Genomic DNA, 19738 nt, shown 5'->3' with positions numbered 1-19738 from the left:
CCTCTTCCAACATCATCATCATCATCAAAACAATCCTCATCAGAACAATCCTCATCAACATGCCCCGCCTCGTCCCACCCGCCGAGCTGCCCGCCAGTCTCGTGGACGCCTTTGCCGAACTCGACATGTCCAATTCCAAGAACAACTCCTCCCACTCCCATCCACACGTCAAGCGAGAAGAACAACCAGACCAGTGGTACAACGACACCCGTCATTCCAAATCACCCATCCACGTCGTCAAAGAGGACCCAGTCAACGTCGTCAAAGAGGACCCAATCAACGTCGTCAAAAAGGACCCAGTCAACGTCGCCCATCTTTCCTCTATCAAAAAGGAGCATTCCAAGTCACCCTCCTTCATCAAAGAAAAACCAGCCAACATCATCAACGAGCAAGACCTCATCTACTCCTCCTCCTCCTCCTTCTCACCTAAGGTCGGATGGTACTTTGCCCATCGTCTCGACTTGGATCGCGCCCGCAAACTCGGATCTGTCATGCTGCCGGATGGAACGAAGGCGTTGCAGCTACGTGCCGAGGACGTGGCGGCGTTGAGGCAGGCGGGATGGATGGCGTTGCGGGGAATTGCCATCGTGTACTATGACAATGGCATGCAGCAGGATGTTGTCAAGAAGGAAGAGATGGAAGGTGAGGGGGTGGATCTCGAAGCGATGGGAGAGCGGTTGCAGAGACTGAAGCAGTGAGATGTGTATCCTTTCAACGACGACTCGATGGAATGAGAAGGTCGATGGTACGTTTCAGAAAAGTTGTGTCATGTATTTCATGTCCTTCCCGTTCTTCCCCCTCTCTTTTCCCCTATCCGCATATAGCTACATGTCCTCCCTTCCTTGACATTCTCCCTCCGCCTTCATTTCCCAATACCGTGAGCAGTGTACACGCCATGCACCCGCTCGCTCGCTCCTCGGGATCTCATCCTACTCAATCAATTCTACTTCACATCAGGCGAGCGAAACACCCTGCTCCTCCTTACACCATCTGCCAGACCCTGGAGTGACGGCCTCTTTCAACCTACCGCAATGACTCTTCCCTCTGCTTGTACGGTTTCCATTCTTCACCATGCACACGAAACTTCCATAACCCTCCTCTTCGCTTCCAGAAACCTCCTCTTCCAAGAACCTTTCTTCGCTTTCACAAAGAGAAAAGCAGACGCAAATGGGAAAACAATTCCAGCAAACAATCCATAACCCGCTTTGTTTTCCAATTATATACCCCTATCATCATTCTCTCCCCATACCCATCCTCAGCTCTTCAACTTCTCCCACCAAAAGATCCGTCAACTCTACAATTTTCCGTCGCAAGAAAATAGAAAAAAGAAATCACTTGCCATTTCACCACCCACATCCTCCCTTCTGCACACCATGGCCCAACCCCTCGCGACCACTACCACCACCACTACCTCCTCCTCTTCGTCGACAGCAGCAGCCCCCGCTAATACCCGCTCCTGCCCAAAATGCTCCACCCACAAACCCCACGAATCCTTCGAAAGCATGAAAAGCACGGCCATGAACAGAAAGTATAACAGAGTATGTCGGGACTGTCAGCGTAAGTGGTAACAACCCATGAACCCTCTTTGCTTCCCTTTTTCCCCCTTCCCTGTTTCCCCTCCCATTCTCCATCTACGTCGCGGACATGCTTGTTTGGGCGGATGAGGAGGAAGAAAGAGAGAAGATAGATGGGAGAAACGCTAATCCCCATGCTCCATTCTTCGTGATTACAGCTTCTTCTTCCACTCGACGCTTCACTGGCGCTGCCGATCCACCCTCATCAACCCCATCACCCCCACCACCATCGCCGCCACTACGGGGGTCACCCCCACTGGCGTTGCTTGCATCCTCCTCGCCTACTGCTGGGGTCGTCTCGAGGAAGGAGAAGGCAGCGGCGGCGGCGGTAGCGGCGGCGGTGGGAAGGGGGGATCAACGGCCACCACAACGACAACAACGACCGCCACCGCTTCAACGTCAACAGCAACAGGACGGGGTGGTGGCTGGAGGAGCAGGAGGAGGAGGAGGAGGAGGGTTCTTCAGCGACGGACGATTGAGGGCTTTCGGGCTGGGAGCTGTGCTGGCGGTCGGGGTCAGGTCGGTACTGTGGGCTCTTGGGGGGGCAGGTGAGTGGATGATGAGAAAGGGCTGAGTAGGGGTCTGGTGGGGGTGGGGGGGCACAGGTCGTGGGTGGGATGTAGGAAATGGATAGAGGATGATGGGTGGGAGAGAGCGGTGTGTGAGAGAGAGAGAGGGGGAGAGAGAGAGAGGGGGAGAGAGAGAGGAGGGGTGAGGATTGCAGTATCAGTAGCGAGGAGTCTCAGAGCGGTGAAGAACAAGAAAAAAAACAAGTGAGGGCGTTCTTTTGGGAGAAAGGTCTGCCTGGCTCGAGGAGAGAGTCAAGTCAAGAGCCATGTTTGTGTCTTTTTTTTTTCTTTTTGCCCCGCACGAATGACTTGAGGTGATGGGGAGAGGAGGAGGAGGAGGAGGAGGAAGGGAAGAAGAATCAATGCATGTGATTTCTTCGCGCTGGACATGGTCGTGCGTGGCGGTGGGGGAAGGTAGATTTTCAGGGCGAGATTTATTGTCCAGAACAGCCCCCCTCCGAGGGCGTTGTTACGTTCAGGCTGCCCAGAGTGGCCGACTGTTTTCCAAAAGAAAAAAAATCAGACTTTTCCCCCTTTTGCTTGCTGGACTGTACAATGTATGGTATGCGGAGCTTCCGCGAGAGTGGTCGATATGGAATTTCCATTCGTCGGGAGGTGGGCATGATGGGTGCACAAGGTAGGCTCTTTCTTCGATAAGTCGGGGAGTACACGCTAAATGTGACCTCACTATGTTGAGACTGAGAAAAAGAGATGGTTCAGGCGAGTGAAATTGCGTTGTATGGATTATCTCAACACACTATTCATCAAAAATGACATTCATCACATCATCAACGACCTCGTATCCATCTCGACCACTCTGGGCATCAGCAAAAGAGATGGATCTTGTTGCTCGCGAGTTTCATCTCTCCCCCCAATGGGTACCTAGGCTTCCCTGATTCAGTCCGCCTCCTCCTCCTCCTCCTCCTGATCCTTCTCCTCCTCCTCCCCGCGCCGACCACGTCCATCCAACCCCTCTCTCCTTCTCTCGATCGAAGTCGTCGCACCAGATAATCGTCCGGTCGGCCTCCCACTCCCGTTGCTCTTCATCGACGATGGACTCTTCCTCCACCTCACCGGTGTTCCCTTCCTCGTCACCGTCAGCATCCTGTGCCGCTGCCGACAACACCACATCTTCCATCCCGAACCCCACGAAGCGTCCCCCTTTGGACTTCTCCGGCCCGCGAAATTCCACACATTGCTGGCCCGCCCACTCCGCGGGGAAGGCCGGGCCCGCCAATTTCCCGGTCGTCGTCGACGACGACGACGATGCCCGCTCGTTCCTCTCTGCCCAAGTGAAGTGGGCCGGGTCCAACACCCCCGGGAAATACAGTAGGTCCGTCTTCTGGATCATTTCCGCGGGCTGGGGCATCCATGAATCGGTGGTGTACCATTGGGTGCGAAAGGGGTCGGTGTCGGGGATGCAGTCGTCCGTGGTGGTGGTGGTGGTGATGACGGGGATGCAATGGTTGTTGTCGGCGATGGTGGTGTCGGGCGAGGAGGGGCATCGTCGAGGGTGGAGGTCCGGGGCGCAGTGATCCCAGGTTGCGAGCTGGTAGCGGCGGACGGCGAGTCGGCGCACGCTGGGGGAGAGATGGCGGTTGAAGGTGTGGAAGTGAGTGTTGATGCGGTTGCACCAGGTCGTGGCGAGCCAGTACAGAAAGGAGGTTTCGGACTGCGTTGAGAGAAGGTCGCCGGCGATGGAGACGCGAGAGATGACTTCGGAAAGGGAACGATGGCGGAGGTGATTGAGGAAGTTGCTGTAGGCATACAAGTCGGCGTGATAGACGGAGAGAGTAGCGGAGTCGAGGATCAGGCGCAATTCGATATAGCGTAGGTGTGTAAGGAGCATCTCAACAGAGCGATGTGTAAGCAGGTCGGGATCAGCATTAAGGATTGGGGCGATGCCGGCGAGGACGTTCGCGAGGCGGCGTTGGGCGGGCTGGACGTGGTTCCGAAGCCAGTCTTCCGCGCGATCCGGAGACCACTTGGGAATGTGCTCATCTATTCCGGCGGTCCACGAGCGGACGAGTCCGACTGTCCAGGCGAGGGCGTAGGAGGGCTGACAAAGCGCCCATTGCCAAAAACGGGACTTGGTTGTGGAGCACTGAACAAAGGCCGAGAGCTCGGGAGCGGGTAATGGAATAACGGAGCGTAACTTGGGCGGCTGCATCAGCAGTTGATGAAACGGCTTAAAAGCGGTAAAGGTATGCTCCACCAGGTGTACAAGGTCGGTATACAGTAAAGAGTCGTCGTCCAGGCCGAGGAGTTGATATGCTTGGGCAAAGTCGGTACTGGCAAGGGGTTTGAAAAAGGTATCGTCTACGATACGGAAGGGTATGTCGTCCTTGGGCCGATGAGTGTAGACCGCAAGGAGCTTGTCGACGACAGGGAAGTGATGACAGGCTATGGTCCAATTCTGAGGAGAGCATGGTCGAGGGGCGATCGTTGGGATTGGTTGAGGAGGAGAGGAGGTGGGGTCGGAGGTAGGGGCTTGAAGGATCCCGCACATAAAGGATACCAAGATGGCAACGAAGGCGAGGAACGCGACCGAGCAACAGCAGGAGGAGTCTCTGTGGGGTTCTCCATGGGAGGAGTTGGACGAGTCGGAGGAGTGGGAGGAGTGGGAGGAGTGGGAAACCGTGTCGGAGTCGGAAGAGCCGTCTGTCGATGGGTCGGGTGAGCCTGGAATGGAACCCGGGGGAGATGTCGTAGGAGATGAATGTGGTGAAGAGGCCGAAGGGGATGGACGGCGGACATTTCCAGGTGCATTTCCGTTTCCACGGCCAGGCCAAGACGAGCTTCTGTTTCCACTGTCCGATCCGATTGGGGGAGGATGACTTGTACGACCCGGTTCTGACGAGGATCTCGCACTGGCGGATCGGGATGATTTTTCTTCTTCTTCTTCTTCTTCTTCTTCTTCTTCTTCTTCTTCTTGTTGTGGTTGTTGTTGTTGTTGTTGTTGTTGTTGTGCAAGGCGGCGGGCTTTTATTGCCCTCGTTTCCACCATGGTAGTTCTAACCTTGATGTCGAGATGAGCACGTTGAGATGCTGGAAGACGGCAGGCACTAATAGATGTCAGAGTCTCGACATTGGATATCAACAAAGAGGAACGAAAGCGACAATGGAAGCGACAAACAGACCAAGAACGACAGACTGTCGACGCATCCGGACGTATCATACCTATCTGTTTGATGAATCAATTGCGCCATGAATTATTGATGGTCCAAATTGATGGAACTGATACGTGCCGTGGCAATCTCAGGCATGGTCGGCGCAGCTGCTGTACCGGAGATTGTCATCTCATCTCATCTCTTCCATTTCCGATCTTGGCCCAACAACAACACTGTCGACTCCAATGCCCAAGGAAGGTATCTCCATCAATCCAATGCCCATTCTCCATCAATCCAATGCCCATTCTCCATCAATTCCATCAATGGCCCGGCATCCGCATCCATCGATTCCGTCACACCGACAATCCAGGATGCCATGTGCCATTGCGGGACGTCGTGTCGTGTCGTTTGCCGTAGGTCGTTTGCCTCTCACTGATCAATCATCTCCTTGCTCCTTTTGTTGCCTCTTCTTCTTCCCGGGCATCCGCATCCAGCATGTCCCAGTCCCATCTCGCTTCCTGCTTCTTGCATCTCTCCGTCTTTCCTTCCGCAACACATCCTCTCTCCTTCTTCTCCACCCCGCCCTACAGCTTCTTCCACCATGCCACCGTCCACCACATGGGTGGAGAGCACGCTCCACCGCGCGCTGGCTTTGGTCTTGGTCTTCTACTCCCACGACGCCATGGGTCAACTCTGGTCGCGCTTTCTCATCGAGCTCGCCCTCGCCGTGGTGTTGCTGATGCTCCAGACACATTTGCCGCGATATCACTTCCTCGTCCGCTTCCTCAACCCTTTCATGTCCTGCTTCCCACTGGTCATCCCCGACGCCGGTCTCGCCCTGATTCACAAACTCTTCATCCTCGCCAACTTTGAGCTCGGGCGTCTCACCAGAACCTATCCCCCTCGCGTCTGGACATGGCCCGTCCTCTGCGTAGCCTCGTTGGCTCTGCATCTCATCATCGCGCCAGTGGCAGAGGAAATGCTGCTGCCCGCCCTGTCCATACGTTCCTTGAAATGTGCAAACTTTCTCGATGTCGACAAGGTAAGTCCCGCTCGATCGAGAATCCCCTAGCCCCGGCGTCGCATCTTGCTCACCCGTGTCCACTTGTAGAACAACGGCGAGTTTCGGTTCAATGACCGGGACGAACACCTGGCCATGGCTCTTGACGTGGGCTATCGTGCGCTGCAACGCATTCCGTAAGTCGATTCTCATATCCTGCACATCCTTCACACCGCCCGTGTCGCATGACTGACGACCCACATTACAGCAAAATGGGCTTGGAAGCAGATTTCTACAGCGCCGTGGACGCACTCGACACCATCGCCCCTTCGTTGAAACAAACGGTCACCCTCCCGCAGGTTGTGAAGCAAGTCCTTGTCCTTGTGCCAAGTCCCAAACCGGATACCTCCTCATCCACCTTCCCTTTCAGCTTTCTGTCCAGCTCCTTGTCGGCCTCCAACATCACCCCCGCGACTACCGTCGAGCCACGAAATTACAGGCTGATGAAGGAATACGTTGGTCCCCACCAAGACCACATCCTCGCCTTGGCCAATTCAATCTACACCGAAATCAACATCACTCGACCCATCTATATGCAGTGGCTATCACGTCAAGTCAACATCCACGCGACCCTCTCTTCCCAAGATTACCCCTCCCTCCACAATGCCTTTTCCAATTCCTGTGGATTTCCCTGGCCGTGGCGCGATACCGTCTTCTGGTCCATCGTCAAACTGCGCTGCGTCCTCTTATCCCCCACGACCATCCGGTGGATACAGCAATACTACAATGGCGCCCTCTGGTACGAAGCCAAGCGCACCGTTGGCTTTCAACCATCGCCGATCCCCTTCTGGCATCTCCACACCCACGTCCTCCCCACATTCGCCGGCGAGCTCCTCGAATGGAATGATACCCTCGTTACCAATCTACCCAAGATTGCTCCGCCCAACATTCCCCTGAAACCTCTCCCCATCGATGAGCAGGGCCTCCGCGACCTCGGCATTACCCTCCATCAAGCGACGAAGTACAATCACGGGATGAGGAACTACTTCAGCGCCCATCTTGAGCCGGACGAACAACGCAAACTCCAAGGTGTAGAGGTCGATATTGCAACGGACCTCGCGTGCGTGATTTCAGTGATGGAGAACGCGAGGATACCCTCCTCCCGCTGGAGTAAGGATATATGGGAGGTCTTGATCAAGGAGCGGGAAAAAGCGCAGAGTGCTGTGCTGAACATGTGGCTTACGACCGTGGGTAGCGATCCCCACAAGGAGCCGAAAGTGAACAAGGGCTCCGGGGTGGAAGCTGTTCTGGAGTGGATCAAGAAGGTTGGGGACTTGTTGTTGTTGTTGGTGACAGAGTTGTTGTTGGTGGTGACAGAGCAGGAGTACGTGAAAGCCTGTCTGGAGTGGACTTGGCCATGTTGGTTGGGAGTGAAAGCTTTTCTGGAGCGGACTTGGCGACGTTGGTTGGAATTGACAGCATTGGGATGGGGCATGATCTTTGGGGATGGAGCGTCGTGAGTGGAACAGAGTTTGAACATGTCAATGATGTCGGTGAAGGATCCGTGTCAGACGAAGGGATACGGTAGGGGAGAAAAGATGTGTGAGTCGACCTGGTGCGCCATCATTGTGATCTGAGGAGGGAGTAGGATTGATCGAATCCATTGGACGATTTCGTCGTCGTCGGGGCAAAAAGAGTGTTCAGTTTTCAGGCCGCCTCGGCATCGTCTCAGTATTCATTGACATGCACAGGATTGCATCTTGCGTGCTAAACGACACCTTCGCGTTCTCTTTCCGCTCGGGTCGTTCGACGATTGAAGGGGTGGATCGTTTCATGCGGCCGAATGCGGTTGTGAGTGACGCACTTTCGGTCGAGGAAATGATATTTCCGAATGGGGAAAATGATAACTTCCAATGTTTGTCTTATCATACCGATCTGGGCGGTTCAATCTGATTCTTCTCCCAGATGGACAATTCTCAAATGAACCTTTTCCCAAAGAGCGACCCCGAAATCGATCAATGATGGCTCCCAAAATGAACTACCCAAATTGGCACGACTCATCTCCTTCCAATGGCTATATATCAATCCATCACTTCCACTGCTTCCACGGTTCCCATTCTGCATCCCTTCCACACACATCATCACTTTCACTGCTTCCACGGTTCCCATTCTGCATCCCTTCACACACATCATCACATCCTCTCCAAATCATTGCCAACATGGTCTTCGAAGGCAAGATTGTCGTTCCTCTTGGGTGGTAAGTACCATTCATGCAACCCAAATCCTCAAGAAGATCCCCAATACTAACACTCCCCTTCTTCAACAGGTGTGAACCCTCAACTATCGGTCCTTACTACACCCGTCTTGGTTTCGCCGTCATTCACGACCCAAACAACCTTCCTCCAGATGTTGTTGAGCCACAACTCCTCCCCTCCAAGCTCTTCCACCCGGTCTTCGCCAACCTCAACCTGGGCTTCTACGCCAGCCAAGCCACCGCTACGACCGGATGTCCCAGCGTCATCAACTGGAATGCCGCGCCCGAACTCACCGACGCCATCCGTGTCTGGGCCACCAAGAACGATGTCGCCAAGCAATGCTCCCCGCTTCCCGCGCAACTACGCGACCTCGCCCGCTCCCTCCACCTCCCCATGCGCTTCGGCGTCGCCATCGTGCACGATTTGTTGCTCCGCGTGTTGCGCTTCGTCTACAACCACATATCCGTTCCGGCGCTGCGGGATCTGGGCAAGACTCGCCCGGGTATGCTCAAGACCGTCCATCAGACTGTGGCGATGTTGAGCCGCGAGGGGGTTTTCGATCGCCCCTCTGTCGATGTGACTCTACCGAAGATTCTGAACGACAACAAGTATGTTGGAACCCTTCCCTTTCCTTTCCTCCCCCATCATACCATTTGCTGATATATCGCCTCCACCAGATCCTCGGGTCGCAAGACGAGCAGCGTTGCCAATTCCGCTGAGGACACGAACACCAACGAGAACACCAACATCCATTCCGAGAATACCAACGTTCATTCCAGCGGCACCGTTCTCACTCCACCCGCCTCCCCAATCGCCACCCCCCCATTGATCCGCAATACTACCAAATCCAACCATCAACCATCCTCTAAAGCTCCCGAGCCCACCACTACCACCACCACCACTCCTCGCCCCACAGTCATCAGCATAGACGATATCCACTCTGTCGTCGCCGCCATCCTCTCCAAGCACAAATCCGACAAGTACGACAAGACCATCAGCGAGCTGTATAACACGGCCGCCAACCACAACAAGACCCTGCGCGAGTCCGTCACCGTCATCAATGACCACGATGATCGCATCACTACGTGCGAGCAGACGGGGATGAAGATGGGGAGGAGCTTAGCGGAGTTGAGGGTTGAGACGGCGCCGGAGGATGGGCGTGACTTGGGGAGGATGGGATGAGGAAAAGCTGGATCTGGTGTTGTTTTTTTCCCTTTGTCTTCTGGTTCTCAAGTGTGTCTGTGGTTTGGTTTTGGAAAGATCGGCCGGTAATGGTGGGTGTGGATGGGGATTTGGTCGCTCGCTCAAGTTGGATGTTTTCTTATGTTTTTTTTTCTTTTGTTGAATCATGTTAATTACTGTATTGTAACTTTGTCTTTAAAACACCATCAACCGCATTCATACACTTCAGATTGGTTTCCATTCGTCCCAGGGTCTTGGCATCTCCGCATCTCTACCTAGTACATCTCCACATCCCCGCATTCCCGCATTCCGCAACCCGCAGAGCCGCAGAGCCGCAGAGCCGCACCCGCTGTCCAATTGGAGAAGGAGCCGTACCTGGAACTGCTGCTGGATTATCCCAGTCACATCAACGTCTTGCTCGACTTTGGCTTGTATTTATGCTTATCCGAGCCAATACGCCATTGCCAACAGACGTCGATGCGATACCAAATGATACAGGACATCTCTCAAGCTTCATTTGCATAACAGTCTGTTGGACGACGTTGGGATTAAGTGGTTCGGAGAATATGTATCAGATGCAACCTATTGCTATTGAGCTTGGAATACAAATGCTCCCCACCAAAAGAGGTTTGTCGTGTGAGCAACACCTCTGGGAGTACCGCTCGCCTTTATCGCAAGGCAAGTGGCAGAGATCATATAATGATATGAAAAACGCCGTCCAGAGTCCGAAAATGGCGAAAACAAATCTCAGGGAGAAAAAAAAAGACCTGTTTGGTCGCACGGAAGGGGAGACTGGTAGACGCACAGACTTCTCTTTTCCCGGGAACGAAATGGACATGCAATCCTACGAGATGAAGAGATGGACTGGTGCGACCGTTCTGTTTGTTCGTCCACAAACGAATTTTATCCGACTTGTTTGGGAGCAGAAAGTCAACCTGAGTTGATTCAATCGCACATCTCCGGCTCAATCGACGCATCATTCTCGTCGTCGTCATGGAGAATCATTCACGCTTCAAAAATCGACAGCAGTGCGCTAAATGGCAAGAGGACCTCCGCTGTCTAGAAGAGAGACTGGAAATCGAACAGGCTCAGCTTCACGAGGATCGACAAAAGCATGACTCGGATCAGAGCAGGCTGACTGCTCGCATTCACAAGAGTCAGCGCCGCGAAGAAGAACTGAAGGTGTGGGAGCAGAACTTGGAAGCGTGGACGGTGGAGAGAGAGAAGCAACAGGAAGGACTCCGCCAGCAGAAGGTCGCGATAAGCGAGGAGAAGGACTTGTTAGGCCACGAGAGCGAGTTCCTCCGTCAGCAGGATTCCAAGCAACAGCAACGAGAGGAGGACCTCTATCGTCGGGCAGCGGACGTCGAGGCGATGGACCGCGCCGCAAGAGATAATGCGGAGCGGGTGAATGAGATCCGGCGGGATGTCGAGCGCCGTATGATCGAGCTGCAGGAGCTCGAGGTGGAGCTGGACGGGCGTGCGGTGGCTTGCGAACGTCGAGAAGCGAAGGTGGAGCGGGACGAACGGGAGGCTCGATTTCGAGGTAGAGGAGGCGGCAGCAGCATCACGGAGGAGTACGAAGAGGACGAGGAGTTTCAAGGTCGAGGAAAGGGAAGAAGAAGCTCCGTCGGTTGTTGTTGGCCGCCGTCAAGCTCCTCCTCGGCAAGTCGGGAAGCACCAGCCTCTGACGATGAGGCAGGCTTGACTACTGCTCACCGGCGAGACGTTCTGGGGACGGAGAAAGAAGAGGAGCATGGAGAGTATCAGGAGGCGATGGAGCATCCTCCTTACCCGGTCGACGACGCCTTTCATATTGCGTCCAAGAGCCCAGGACGACTCGGCGAAGTGAGCGACTCACTGCATCGACCACTAACTCCTTTGCCCGAGACGGACATTTGCGAAATCGATGCATCAACCGATGACGACCCAACCCTCTTCATGACCGCCGGGCAGCTCTTGCCAATCCTCCACCGGGTGTTGCTCCCCCAACGCCAACCCCGCCGCGATGGTGTTCTCTCGGCTATGCGTCATTGCGCGGAGCAACACTCCCAACTTCGCCCCGTGGGTATCGACTGGCCGGCTTTGCCCAACACGCTCCCTGATATGCCGGCGATCCGGGCGGAAGTCTTCGACGTTTTACACGTCGACGTGGAGACGGACGAAGCGTTCCAAACGTGGCAGGATGAGCTGATCCGCGCGGATCAAGAGGACGCGGTGACTGAAGGCCGGCTTCTGGCGCTGTTTGAGCAGACGTGTAAGGCTGGTTTGACTTCAGCTTGAAGAAGAAAGATGTGCTTTTTCTTGCAATCCGAGGGTGGAAAGGTTGCAGGCAGCGGTTTTAAAGAGCCTCGGAGACGTGTTGCACCGGTCAGGCGATAATACTTGTTAAACAATAGAGGTGTTAGTACTACGCGAGCATAGAACGCCAGCAATAAAGATTGAGCCAACCTGGAGCCCGCGAAATTCCGCCATGTCATGCGTACCGGGATGGTGTACCATACGTGAGTTACTGCCACTACCTCTTAATTAGTGATTTGATGGTCACGTGCATAGCTGAAGTGACTTCACTCCCTTAATAAACGCTCCTATTGTTGCTGTATATTACCATCCATTGTCAGCTAGCTACTAAGATCACGCTAAGAGCTAACAATTATATGTAAGTGCGCATAATGCTAATAAGGGCGTTTAGTAGGTTTAAATATCCCCTTCCGCGGTCGTTTCTCTCTCTCTCGAACAACAACATTACTATTACTACTACTACTAATCTCTGCCGCTCTCGCTCTCGCTCTCGATCTCGATCTTACTATAGCCTTTACTACTTAGAATATACTACAAGGCGAAGCTGTTAAGAAAGCTAGGCTCGAAGCGTAGGGCTTGCCGCTCGAGCGCGAAGATACACTAATGCAAGATGTTAATAATGCTCTAACTCTAATACCGCCGCTATCTCCTTCGACTCTGCCTAAAGAACTCCGAGCCTACCGTATACCGACTACAATAGATTAATTCGCTCCGTAGTATATTAGCGTCTCTGCTTAGAACGAAGCTATTACTAAAGCACAGTCGGCAGATGCTGCTGTGCGGAAGAGCGGAAAGCAGACTCTTAACCGCTACAATTATGCAGGTCGAGTGTAGGAGACGGACGAAGGTAAGTTTAATCTAGGAGATCTCGGCATATCCTAGTGCGATCTTAGCTAATTATCCCGTTTTAGGATTGCCGGCGTTTACCGAGTGCAGACTCTGCAAGCGAGTAGGCTACGTATGTCGCGCATATAAGGACATTGTAACGCACAAGACGACTTGCGGATATTGCTTTAGCCGTAGCAAGGCTAACTGCGGTGCTAGCAAGCTAGTTAATAAGGGAGTAGAGCCTAATGCTGCTAGTAGTATATTGTTTAGAGAAATAATAGAAGAGTTCGAGGCGAAGGTAGCAGCAATAGAGGGAGATATTAAGCTATTAACGGATGCGAATTTGGAGCTAGAGAACAAGGGCAAGGCACTACTAAGTAAGATCGAACTCCTTAAAGGTAGCTATAGCGCTAAGATTAAGGGACTTGTAGGTAAGATTAAACTCCTTAAAGAGCAGCATGTAGATTTGCTAGCTAGCTATAAGCTAAACTAGGAGGAATTAACGACGGTAAGAGAGGCGTTAGAGGAGAAGGATGCTACAATTAAGCGGCGTTTAGCGAAGTTAGAGGGCAAATAGGTAAGAAACGCACTAAGATATAGTAAGATCGGCTCTCGAGCTGCCAAATGATACCTAAGTTTCCTTTATATATGCTTCTATTATGTCTGCTTCCTTTATATATACTGCCCTTGCTATATACTACACCGAGAAACGCACTAAGATTACACTAAGATTCGCTCTTAGCCCTCTTCTGCGTTGGAATCCTCTTCCGACCGCTCCGCCGTAGACTATTGCTCTGCTCCACAGACTCCTTAAGGACTAGCTTATTAACGACTGGCTTATTAACGACTGGCTTATCAACGACTAGCTTATTAACGACTGGCTTATTAACGACTAGCTCTACCTTAAAGCCCTTCCACTCCTGTTTAAGAGGGATCTCCGGTAATTCAGAGCGTTCTTATAATAGCGTAAGGTTTGGAGCATGTAATAGCTTACGTACACGCGATGGCTTACGCACCTTCTTCATCGATAGTGCCTTCGCTGTTATATTAGCTGCTCCGGAGGACGTTAAAGATGCTATTGCCTTAACTAGCGTCTGCACTAGTAGCTCCGCAGAGCTGGACTCGGCCGCCTTCTCCTTAGCCCTTCTTGCGGCTGCTGCTCTAGCCTTAATAATTATATCCTGCAAGCTAGAATTGGAGTTAACGTCGTCGTCGATAACAATTATAGAGTTCTTAAGTCTTACTAGTAAGGATAGCTAGAGCTCCGAGCTAGCAGCACGTTTGCTAGGCCTCGAGGCACCGGCGGCAGGCTCGTCGACAGGCTCGTCGACAGGCTTAGGCTTAAGGGACCTAGCAATAGCGAATCTAAGAGCGAGATTAGGGCTAAGAGATATGTCGTTACTACCGAGAGCGGCCTATACCTCGATCTCCTACTATAGCTAGTTCTCGTCCGACAGCTTAGGCTTAGCCGGTTGCTTAGAGGTAAGATCTGCAGTAAGACCTACAGTAAGAGCAGCGCTAGCGTTAGTCGCAGCGGCGAGCTCGTTAATAAATTTACCGCCGCTCTGCTTCTTCTTTATCTCTCTTAGTAGCTTGAACGGCGGTGTAGGCTTCTTCGTAACGGATAATCCTCTAACACGCTACTCTGGCCGGTGCTTGGATTCTATACCGACGAAGCCTCCGTAGACGTTAAACTGGCTAAACTCGTTAACAAGCAGCGTAACGTATACACTAGCCTTAACGAGCCTAACCGCAATGTTAGGGAGGAAGGGCGCTAGCTGCCGGAGGATGCTTAGTAATATAGTGCTGTTGTTGCTAGGCCGAACAGGTTAATTCTTATCGTTGTATTTAATCGTAAGGAAGCAGTCGTAGTATCGAACACTAAGGCTACGGACTCGACGGCTAGCAGTATCGCTCTTATTAAGGAGCTAATTTAGTAGCTAGGATTTACGCTCTTCTACTAAGATCCCTGCTAAGATAGCGCTTATCTCGTCGACAACGCCTTGGCCGGTCTACTCGAAGGCATCCTTCGGTTCGCTATACGTATACACCGGCTTGCGAGTGTTTACGCTAACTATATGTATTGTGCAGGCAATGCTAACTTCCTATAGGACTTCGACTTGCGGTCTGCTACGTCGGTTGTTAATAGGGTTATTAATAGGGTTGTTAGCTGCGTTGTTAGCCGCACTGGAGGATGCTAGATCGGTCTACTACACAGGCGGAGTTGGCGACGGAGCGGCGGCAGCAGCTTAAGCAACAGCAGCAGCTTAAGCAGCATAGTCGATTAACGGAGCGCGAGTACTAGCGTTAGTAGGGCGGGTGGACTTCTTAGAAGTGCTCTAGCGAATTGGATTAGCACGACCGGACTGCAGGACGCTATAGCCCTAGTAGGCTCTAGTGCTAGGCTTGCTTACCGGCGGCGGTGCGGCGCTCTTAGCGCGGCTCTCGGTAGATAGTAGATCGTAGCCGCAGTTGCCGCAGTTGCTAGTAAGGCTAACATAAGGAGCTCTACCGTCGGTGCAGAACTTAGTGTAAGCAGGCATAATTAAGGGATTCGTTCGGAGCTAGATACGTATGTATTAGACTAAGTGTGCGTAAGTTGCAGGGCGTGAATTAGAGGGCGTAGAGGGTGTAGAGGGTACAGAGGATAAGAAGGGTAAGGAGCTAAGGGCTAGGAAGGATTAAGAGCAGAGTTTTTATTTAAGGGCCTGTTATGCTAGGCTCTTAGTGCGCTCTACTTGTATATCTCAGATAGGGAAGCTATTCTCCGCAAATACCTGCCTTATGCGATCCCTTAGCTACAGGCCTGCACCTTAGGCTAACGTCTCAAACTCTACTAGTTTATTACCGGCGGCTAGACGAGCAGCGGCTGCAGCGCGGACATAAAGATATGCGACGACATAGAGCTTGTTACCACTTGCAGTCTTCTTACGACTATTTAGTTTAGCAGGGAATCCAGCAGCGGCAAGGCAAGCGTTAACCTATTGCATAATACTAGGGGGAAGGTATAAAACGAGGTCTGCATATATACAAATTAGCGAGCCGCCGGTATTACCTAACAGGTTATATCTCGGTAGATCCTAATAGGGATCTCGGCAGATAGGTATCTTACTAAACTCGTCCTTCCGGTCGATTATTTCTTATATCTGCGGATGCGTAACGTCGAGGTCGATACTATATAGCTCGGTGCCCTTTAGCTCTAGATAGTCGTAGAGGATGTTCGGTATACTATTAACATGCTTAGGGATCTTAGGGTACTTGCGAATGCGGTAGCGATTATAAGCAAGAACGAACATCCACACGGTGTATCGAATAATAGGCAGGTAGACAGCGAGGAACGCTATGCGGTCAGCCTTTTAATCCTCGTTATACAGACGCTTGTTGCGGAGCTTAATAAAGAAGTTACGCCATCTGTTAAACGCCGCTGTTGCTCTAAGACCCTAGAAACGTTTAATAGTGTTGTTGCCCTTGCTAGTTATATACCAGAAGCCCTTATTAAAGCGGAGTTAGTGCCCTTCTTAATGCTCGCGGAAGCACAGATAAGCGTCAGCTATTATCGGAGTTTCCACGCTATAGTTAGCACGCATAATCTGTGTATTAAGGTTAGCGACAGCATCGAGAGATATACTAAGAAGTGTACTAAGATCGTAGCTTACCTGCGGCGTCTTCCTAAGGGATTCGACTGCACTAAGATACTAACAGAACACCGAGAACTTCGTCTTAGCTATAGTGCCGACGTACGCCTATATAATCTTGCGTAAATACACGTTAATGCAGCAGTAGAACTATATACTAAACAGCTCTAGCTTGTAGTATGCATCCATAGACCATATATAATCCGGGCCCTTAGCCTTTAGAAGGTAAGAGCGGACCTTAACTCTCTTACTAATGCGACGTGCTTTAAACAGCGCCGAGTTTATTCGGTAGGCGATGCTGTAGATCCGGTTCCTATATACACAGATCAGCACCGAGAGCTTTACTAGGAGCCCGAGATCGCGAACCTTCCGATTAGTCTAAACTCCTTCCGCATCTCCCTTACGAGACTACGGTATCCGTAATCTTCTAGCGCTCTACCCTTAATAACTCCTACTAACACGCTCTTAATAATCTTATTATATGTCGGCTAATTATCCTTAGGGATCCTGCGGTAGAAACCTATGCTCTTCCTTAATTAAACGAACTGCTACTTTAAGAGCTTAAAGCTATCTAGCTGCAGGATCTTATAGCATACATTATCCTTCTCGTCCGTTTCCTAGAACAGGTACTTAACCCTCGTACGCAGGCGCTCCTTATTATTCTTATCGAGATTAGGCCTCCGAGGCCTTGTTATAATGCCCTAAGTGACTAGTTGTCGCCTTAAAGTCCTAAGGGATATATCTACCTGCTTCTACTCTCTTAGCTATGCTCTTACAGCCTCGTAGCTTAGTCCTAAGACGTGTAGTAGGACTTTAATCTCCTCGCGAAGGTAGTCGTAATTAGGCCGTAGGCGTAGCATAGCGGTAGGATCACGCTAAGATCACCGGCGAGCGCTAAGGGCGTATATTCGTATATTCGTGGAGGCGTGTATTCGTAATAAGGGCGATAGCGTAAGGGCAACGGATTCCATGGTGGACGACTCCTTGGCGATGGCGACGACGAGCATAATAACGGTGTTACCAGCAGCAGCGTGTGTGTTAATTGAGGGCTATATATAGCCAGATCATTAAAGGTCTAAACATCTAATTCGCAAAATGGAGGTAGTGGCAGTAACTCACGAATGGTGCGCCATCCCGGGTACCGTCAGCAGTAATTTCAAAAACGTTCGGCGTAGATCGATGTAATTCCTGATGCCTGAGGCACCTCCCGCCAAATATGAGGTCTGATTCTACTGGATTGCCTGCTGATGGGATGACTGCTTTGAAACTTCATCACTTCTGAGCGCGTTCTCGCACAGCATTACGCCGCAGTGCCATGCCATGCCTTCCAACTTCAAAGTGGTTCTGGTCAGGGCAAGCAGCCTACGCGAGCTGGACTGAGAGAAAGTATTTGGTCAAGTGCTGAGCTATACCTACTGCGTACGCAGCAGTCCAGTCTTTGATGAAACCAACGAATGCCACGGCCAATCTTTCAAGCTCCTCTCCGCCGCTGCAAGTACGTTGCTCAAGTTGCATGCCCGGCGAAAAGCATTTGACCTCCATTCAGTAAAGCGACGACACGTACAGGAACGCCATCTACCCCAACAGGCGCGCGCCTCGAAGAACTACATCCCAGGCAGCCGCTGGCCGATGGCGGTGTCCGAGACAACTGCTCCAACGCTGGAACAGCCCGCGGAGAGGTATGCTTGCCGCTCTTCGCAGGCACGGCGTGGCTGATAAATGCACAGAGGCACCCACACGAATCGACCAAGCCAATCTTCAGAAAGGGTCCGAGACCTCGAAACGCATTCTCTATACGAGACTTCGCTCCAGCTGAGGGAGATGAAGACGAATACTCGCGCAGAATATCACAGCATCGCTGGCCGGCCCAGGTGGAGAGAGCGATGATCTGCGTGCACACTGGGAAGATCGCCACGAGTGACTTACAGAATACGCTGGAAGGTGCCAGGGCATGAGGCGCATCTTGGTTCAGAAGAGGCCGAGCGTCGGATGGAAGGAAACTTTCGGACACGATGCTCGAGCGAGCAGGGTAAGCCGAAATCGTGTGGACAGAAGAGCCGGATATGGAACGCGCAGGATACAACTGGTTCTCCTACAAGCCGCTCCGAGTGGTGCGAGCCGCGAAGAGCAGCTGAAGCAAAAGATTTACGCATTTCCCATTTCGTACGATCGCCGGGAATGTTCGCATCTACAACTACTGCGCTGGTATTGCTCCGGATACGGAGTACTCCCACTATCCGATCCACGACTTCGGTTTCATTGCTATCGACGGGAAGGAGAAATGGACAGCATGTACCTTTACGACAAACGTCTACAACACCTGGAGACCAGATAACTTCATGCGCAAGATCTTCGCGGCACGATTCGGTCCGACGCAGATCGTTCTGTCATCCAGTTGGTCAATGTTGTCTCCCAGATCCATATTAACTTTCAAGAGACATGCGACGTCTCGAACGGTAACAGTATTCCCTTCGGCTGATCCGAGTCCGATCTCTCGGGATCCTTTCGCCGGAAGCTGCTTAGGAGCCGAAAGTGCATTGCTGACCACGGTCGGTTCGAGCGAACTTTTCTGCGGCGCAATTGATCGAGGTCCGGCCACGGCGGCCGCCCGAGCCTCATTCAGAGGGTCGACCTCAGCAGCGCTCTCCTCCCGATGGTGGAATGGAAGCGGGCCCTGTGCTGAGCCATCCGCATCAACATCATCTCCTGTGAGCTGGGAAACTTCTCCCAGTTTTACTGCAACCGCAATCAACGGCTTTGCTCCATATGGATCGGAGTTTGTGATGTGAATTTCATGCCGCTGGATGGTCGAAAGCGAAAGATCAGCTGGTTGGGGGTCATCGTTCCGAGTCTTGTTCATCCTTGCGGATCTTGCTGGAGTCCTTTTGACTGTTTTCTGGCAACTCCGCGCTCTGTTTCGCATCCTCGGGCGGCTTGCGAGACTTTGATTGACACACGCTCAACTTGCTGGCTGCGCTTTGGACTTCGGTCGTCGTTGTCGATACACGGTTTTCAAGACGGTCGAGATGTGTTCGGTCATTTATCACACGGTAAGAGTGTTGTCGCGTTGGCGGACCAGGAGTTCCTACAGTCCTCAAGGGTGTAGTCCAGTAACGCCTGCTTCCACTCCGAACGTCCGCGGGTCCTTCATGGCGCCAGTCGACATCCACTCGCTCTCAGTCAAACACAGAACGACCTGCAATTTATCGGGCCAAGTATTCGTTGCTGCTCTCTTTGATTGTTCTTCTCGTTGGCTGTAAGCCCGTGCACCGCACTCGGTGCAT

The 19738-nt window shown here is 52.2% G+C and overlaps 6 protein-coding genes across 6 annotated transcripts; 4 read left to right on the top strand and 2 right to left on the bottom strand.

Moving 5' to 3' along the window:
• Nucleotides 1–59: 59 nt before the first annotated feature.
• MYCGRDRAFT_97945 (uncharacterized protein) lies at nt 60–698 on the top strand (the record flags this gene model as incomplete). Its single annotated transcript, XM_003847007.1, has 1 exon — nt 60–698. The coding sequence occupies one exon, from the start codon at nt 60–62 to the stop codon at nt 696–698; it is 639 nt and encodes a 212-aa protein (XP_003847055.1).
• A 1964-nt stretch (nt 699–2662) lies between these two features.
• MYCGRDRAFT_97944 (uncharacterized protein) lies at nt 2663–4652 on the bottom strand (the record flags this gene model as incomplete). The annotated part of the gene is made up of 2 exons (XM_003846955.1): nt 2663–2691; nt 3026–4652. 2 exons carry the CDS (start codon nt 4650–4652, stop codon nt 2663–2665), a joined length of 1656 nt encoding a protein of 551 aa, XP_003847003.1.
• Nucleotides 4653–5854: 1202 nt separating this feature from the next.
• MYCGRDRAFT_97943 (uncharacterized protein) lies at nt 5855–8275 on the top strand (the record flags this gene model as incomplete). The annotated part of the gene is made up of 5 exons (XM_003847008.1): nt 5855–6295; nt 6365–6450; nt 6522–7637; nt 8005–8104; nt 8219–8275. 5 exons carry the CDS (start codon nt 5855–5857, stop codon nt 8273–8275), a joined length of 1800 nt encoding a protein of 599 aa, XP_003847056.1.
• A 197-nt stretch (nt 8276–8472) lies between these two features.
• Nucleotides 8473–9690, top strand: MYCGRDRAFT_97942 (uncharacterized protein; the record flags this gene model as incomplete). Its single annotated transcript, XM_003847009.1, has 3 exons — nt 8473–8510; nt 8580–9116; nt 9186–9690. 3 exons carry the CDS (start codon nt 8473–8475, stop codon nt 9688–9690), a joined length of 1080 nt encoding a protein of 359 aa, XP_003847057.1.
• Nucleotides 9691–10683: 993 nt separating this feature from the next.
• MYCGRDRAFT_97941 (uncharacterized protein) lies at nt 10684–11973 on the top strand (the record flags this gene model as incomplete). The annotated part of the gene is made up of 1 exon (XM_003847010.1): nt 10684–11973. One exon carries the CDS (start codon nt 10684–10686, stop codon nt 11971–11973), a length of 1290 nt encoding a protein of 429 aa, XP_003847058.1.
• Nucleotides 11974–18765: 6792 nt separating this feature from the next.
• Nucleotides 18766–19314, bottom strand: MYCGRDRAFT_97940 (uncharacterized protein; the record flags this gene model as incomplete). The annotated part of the gene is made up of 1 exon (XM_003846954.1): nt 18766–19314. One exon carries the CDS (start codon nt 19312–19314, stop codon nt 18766–18768), a length of 549 nt encoding a protein of 182 aa, XP_003847002.1.
• Nucleotides 19315–19738: the final 424 nt, after the last annotated feature.

Source organism: Zymoseptoria tritici, chromosome 19 (genome assembly GCF_000219625.1).
Source record: "Zymoseptoria tritici IPO323 chromosome 19, whole genome shotgun sequence".
Classification (NCBI taxonomy): domain Eukaryota; kingdom Fungi; phylum Ascomycota; class Dothideomycetes; order Mycosphaerellales; family Mycosphaerellaceae; genus Zymoseptoria; species Zymoseptoria tritici.
This window is presented reverse-complemented; position numbering and strand designations above follow the sequence as displayed.